The following is a 5,810-nucleotide window of genomic DNA, read 5'->3' as shown; positions in this document are numbered from 1 at the left end:
TTCATTTTGGAAAAAAAAAACTTCATAGAGGTAAATAATCTGCCTCCATCTCACTCAGTCCCTAGCATCTTCTTCTGTCACACTAAGGCCCTGCATGTCTTCCTACACAGCATCCCTAAACATCATCTGAGATCCTCTTCTTTTTATCCTGCCTGGAAGCTCTGTGTTTCCCATTTCTTTGTCTGATACATCCACTATCCCTCCCTTACACATGTCCAAACTATCTAATTTTGAATTGAAGAAAAAAGGTTAGTCCCTGAATTAATTTTTGCTATTCAGCATGCACGTGATTAAGATCAACTCAGAAAAATGGCTCTAAACTGGCTGGGTAAATTGCCTAGTAAATCCAAGGTCAGTAGTTTGATCCCTAAATCCTGCAGTCCACATGCAAAAGTGTCCTTTGGCAAGATTCTTGCACCCAATGTTGGTGAAAGGAATATAATAAATGACTGCATGATTCTCTGCATGAATGAGCAAATGTGGCTTGTGGTGTGAAAGTGCTTTGAGTGTTCAGTAACAGGACTAAAGTACTATATAATAATATACTATATAATATACTATGACAGCACATTTGCTGCCTTTTATAAATACAATTCATTGAAAGAAAATCCTCCATCAATACTTCCCTCTTCCAGCAGTTGTGCTTGAATTTTGTGCCATTTTTGGGAAGGTGTGCTGCATATTGTAGCTATTTATATGGATACATACCATATGGTGCTACCGGATTCTGTGTCCGGTGTTAGGCTGTGTATTCTATTATTCTGTCTTTGTGGGTTTGTGTGAAAATAAACAAATCAAAGGCGCTAAAATAGTCCAGCACAGACTGCTTATGCAAGGCAGTGGCTAAGGGCCAAATACTGTTTGTTATCCTTTCTGCGATGGCCTGCACTGAGAGAGGCGCTTTTCCTGCCCTCTGACCAATCATTTCAAACAAAAACACGCGGCCGAAGGGGGCGGTGCAGTTTCTGCGCGCGCACACACACACGCGCACACACGCACACACACAGAGATCTGGCGCGGTCAAAAAGGGAAAGTACACTGCCTGCATTAGCTGAATCAAAGGTAACTCAAATTTTATTTACAATGGTTACTAACAATTAACCATGTTAATTGTTTATAAAGGCTAAAATACCGCTAACAATAATTATTATGATAAATGTTTAGGGTTGTAGACTTGACAAGGCAAGGCAAGGCAAGTTTATTTGTATAGCACAATTCAACAACAAGGTGATTCAAAGTGTGACAGAGCTTAGAAACGTATTTTGAGCTCTTTGTGAACTGCATTTGCTTGACAGAAAAGATTTCTAAATGTAATAACCAGCCGTATGCATGTTCTGTATATTATTTTTAAATATAACCTCCCCGGCGGTTTTTTTAATAGAAAATTTGACTTGACGCATAATTAGTACGTCTTACTGCGGATCAAGAATCAAAGAATACTGACGTCCGGAGTAAAATGGTGCGACGGGCAGTCAGAGCAACAGGTGATCTGCGTTCCCGGGCAGAAATGTGATTGACAGCTGTTTTAGCCAATCGGCTGACAGAGGAATGAGGGCACGGGCCAATTGCGCGGTCCCGCAGTGTCAGTATGGGCGTTGTTCCAGGCTGTGCGCACACACAGCGGCAGTGTCATCAGTGGTAGATCCATACGGGACACTGAGGACAGACGGACATGGTGTGTCAGTTTCTGGCGAAGGCTTTGCTGCTGTCTTTGCGGAAATAAGAGAGGAAAATATACCGTGAGCTGAATTTCAGACGCTGTAGATGCAGAAGACGACCGCGTTTCTGTCCAGAGAGATTAGCTGTATTATCTTATCGTCATATGAAGGGTATGTAACACATTTTTTTTTACTAGAAATAAAAACGTATTTTCTTTTCCTTCGATTTAAAGACCTTACCACTGCAAAATTAGTGGAGAATCATATCGTGATAAATGGAAGTATTAAAATGCAATTAGGGATCGAGTATAATACATAAATACCGTGTAATGAAACATGAGTTGCAGTAATTTGAACTTAAGTACCCCTTTGAGCTCCATTATGAGGGACTTCAGCCAGTATGCAATGTAGTAATTGAAAGTTATCATCTTTAATTCACTTTACATAATAATGCTTTGACTCTGATACACCGCAAGTGAACGTAATAATAATTATAAACATATATCTATACATCTTAAAAGCCACATTGTCATTCAGTGAGTAGGCACTTATGGATATTGAGGGTGAAATAAAAAGTGGATTTGCATATTTATTATGTAAGAAAGTATTTAATGTTAAAATAAATTGGTAGACCATGACTAAGCATGGTCACAGTTTCAGTGTCACCATAATAAAAAGAAATAATGAAGTATAGTCTTTTTAATGCTGATTGTGAATGTTTTTATTGATAGCTTGAATACTAATAGTTTGGTAGCATTCTCACTATGTAAAGCAAATGATATAGTCTTTTATATTCTCATATTCAAAGTTTGCATTTTGCTTGTTTTTTTTTTTTGTTTCCATTTGTCATTTGTTGGGGGGTTTTTTTTGGCCACTTGGGGGCAGCTGAACTGAAAGCACTAGCTGACCTTTGCACATTCAGTAAGCATTGAGCAGCATTGACATCAGCTGGAGTCAGTCCAACTGACAAATACACAAGTGTAGTGCGTTAGCTTTTATCTTTGTTTTAGCCTTGACAAAATATTTTCCAGTTTTGTTTGCTAGAAGTCACTATGTTCAGCATTGTCCAGTATTCTGAAACTGGAAACGGGTATACCAGTGCTTAACCTGCTGGCTAAAAAAGTAATTATAAGCTTTAAGTTAAGCTCAGCTAAGGTTAGACAGTTTGTGTGGGGTTTTTTATGTAGTATTTGCCTCCTGAACAGGAAAACTATCCCATTAAGGACATTTGAGCCATTGTGTTTGTTTTTGTTTGTTTGTTTATTTGTTTGTTTTTTCTTTTCTTTTTCACTTAGTGGTCTAACTTGGGAAAAGTATTCTTCTTCTGACTTTGGTGCTTTCCAGTTTAAAGATGTGTTGGATTTTATTGCTTGATTTTAATTTTTTAGCTTTAAATGTATTTATTTTTTGTACCTCCAAACTCGTGAACCAAAGTTCACCATATGTTGACCCCAAGTGAATTTACTATAATAAAATCCTATCTTTGTCCCCCGCCCCGCCTAGTTCAGTACGTGTAGGAGTTCTGCTGAAACAGGCTGACTTGGTTTGATATGATCAGTAATAGGTGACTTAAATTAACCAATAAATAGAATTTGTTATGTAACTTACACCATTCAGTTTGTTGACTTTTTGACTCTTGTTTATTACTAAGTGACTAGATTGTTATATTACTGACTGAGCAGTAATGTCTTTGAACCTGAGAATCCTTGGAAATTAGATGTAATCTTTGTCCCATCCATGTTCTTTCAGGTACTTGGTGCCATCATTTTGGAATCTAAACAGTTCTTTGGACATCTGTTGGACAGTTGGCTCAATCCTTCCAAATTCACCTGCCTTTCCCCATGAGAAAAGATGGGGAATGGATTTTCGGAACAACCTAGCTGTCTCTCAAACATCCCGTTCTTCCAGTCTTTCCACATTGCCATCCTTGGACTAGACTCTGCTGGAAAGACCACTGTCTTGTATAGACTGCAGTTCAATGAGTTTGTAAACACTGTTCCCACCAAAGGTTTCAATGCAGAGAAAGTCAGAGTGCCACTGGGAGGCCACAAGACTGTGACTTTCCACTTCTGGGATGTGGGTGGTCAGGAGAAGCTGCGCCCCCTGTGGAAGTCATACACGAGATGCACAGATGGCATCATATTCGTGGTGGACTCTGTGGATGCAGAGCGCATGGAAGAGGCCAAAACAGAGCTCCATAAAATCGCCAAGAGCTCTGAGAACCAGGGAGTTCCCCTGCTCGTGGTCGCCAACAAACAGGACTTGAGGCACTCTCTAGGATTGGCTGAAATTGAGAAACTGCTGGCTTTGAAAGAACTGGGCCCTGCTACACCCTGGCATCTGCAGCCAGCCTGTGCCATCATAGGAGAAGGACTCAGGGATGGCCTGGACAAACTCCATGAGATGATACTGAAAAGGAGAAAAATGCTTCGGCAGCAAAGAAAAAAGAGATAAACTTTTCATGAGATAGACGTTCCTATTGTTTCGTATGAAGGAAACCTAAAAAAAGGAATTTGTCCTGTTAAGCTTCAGGTTTAAATTCAGTATGCTGAGTTTTATCAGTCAAAACTGAGCTTTAGGATTCCCGGTCTATGTTTATGGTCATATGTTTATGCTGTTGATCAAGAAATGCACATAAAGGAATGCAGTATGAAGATGAGAAAGTTTCAGATATGTGTGGATATGTTATAAAGAATTTATATGGATTGCAAAGTATTGAGGGTTTGGGGTCTGGAAGGGCGATAGAAGTTGTTTTAAGGATGTCTGTTCCAAACAATATAACCAAAAATAATTTAAGAAAAGACTTGGCCTAGATGAAGGGTTATTTGGTGAATGGCTGAACAATGATTTATTTTACTATTTCATGTGTTGTTCTGACTTGTTTTGTTGTTTTGATTTTGTTTTGGTTTTTTTACACTGGACTTTGTGAAAGAAAAGTATTATGTTTTTATTGTATTATTATTATGCGTGTGCTTGCTGTCTTATATCGCTCTTTTTTTCAAAGCACTTTAGGTTATCACTTCCTATGGAGTTTTTAAAAAGATAAAAGTTATGTCAGATTTTACAGAAACATGTACAGCAAATGCTACTGAACAGTAGTTGGTCCACATTGGCCTCATTGTCTTTAGACTGGTTATGCAATATGTTTTATTGAATAAAACATGTAGAGCAATATTGACTGCGATATTGTGGCTATTATTTAACAGTTAATATTTAAACAGCAGCCACATAAAGGCTCATTTATTCAAATAATAGCAACACTAAGCTTTAAGGAGCTGGTTTGAGTCTCCAGAAAAAGATTATTAGCAGTTTGTTAAACAAATTTCCCAACAAGGCATTAAAGCATTCAAGAGCTGCTGACTAGCTGATGTTACAAGTCTAGTGTTTGCATGTGATAAGGAGTGTTTCCAAAATGCATGCTCAGCCAACCTGACCTCTAATTGTCACGTTCTTTTTGGGTTTCATTTTACGCAGCCTGCACACTAATTGTGTGGAACAGGAACACACCCAAAGGTTGAAGTTCCATTTATAAGATTGTGTCCCGGGAAACTCAGACATGTCTTATCATAGCCTGTATTTCCCTACAGATTGTCAGTTTCAGTGTTTTCTAATGAGCTAAGAACACACAGAAGTCAAACCTTCTGTAAAACTGACAGTAAAATAGCATTAACATCTTGGCCCCAAATTGTCATCAAAAACACAAGCCAAATCTCTTTAGTGGAAAAAAAAGAAGTTTGAATGTGTTTTTTGCTTTTGCGTACTTCAGTGCAGTGGGATAAAGAGTGCACTGATGCGTTACTGCTCAGACATGTTGTCCTCAGAGCTTGAAAATGTTGTCAGGGCAGTCTGGAGGCCTGACCCAGTACAACAGGCTGGGGAAGGAGACTGTGAAGCCAGGGGCATTACTGAGTATTTTTGGACTGAGTTGGCGAGGATATTTTGTCCACTGCATTAATGCCATTTGTTCTCTCATTCCTTTGAAACAATTAATGACTGTAAGCCCAGCAGGCCAGTGTAGAAGCAGCTGGCTTTCTAAAATAGCTGTGTGATGCAGATTGGTAGTTTGCACTCCGCTCTGACTAAATCACCAAGTTTCCTCACCACATAAATATCTGTTCCAATTAAATGTCATAATTATAACCTCAATGTGGG

At 38.9% G+C, this 5,810-nt stretch overlaps 1 protein-coding gene across 2 annotated transcripts; it reads left to right on the top strand.

The window, feature by feature from the left end:
* The first annotated feature begins 951 nt into the window (after positions 1–951).
* On the top strand, positions 952–4,832 carry arl4aa (ADP-ribosylation factor-like 4aa). 2 transcript variants are annotated; one of them, XM_026185618.2, is made up of 2 exons: positions 952–1,062; positions 3,408–4,832. In XM_026185618.2, exon 2 carries the CDS (start codon positions 3,510–3,512, stop codon positions 4,110–4,112), a length of 603 nt encoding a protein of 200 aa, XP_026041403.1. In that variant the 5' UTR covers positions 952–1,062; positions 3,408–3,509; the 3' UTR covers positions 4,113–4,832. The 2 variants fall into 2 exon arrangements, with proteins under 2 accessions (XP_026041403.1, XP_026041402.1); XM_026185617.2 differs by lacking the exon at positions 952–1,062 and adding an exon at positions 1,690–1,829.
* The last annotated feature ends 978 nt before the right edge of the window (positions 4,833–5,810 follow it).

This window comes from Astatotilapia calliptera, chromosome 11, assembly GCF_964374335.1.
Source record: "Astatotilapia calliptera chromosome 11, fAstCal68.1, whole genome shotgun sequence".
NCBI lineage: Eukaryota > Metazoa > Chordata > Actinopteri > Cichliformes > Cichlidae > Astatotilapia > Astatotilapia calliptera.
The sequence above is the reverse complement of the archived record's forward strand: the minus strand, read 5'-3'. Positions and strand labels throughout refer to the sequence as shown.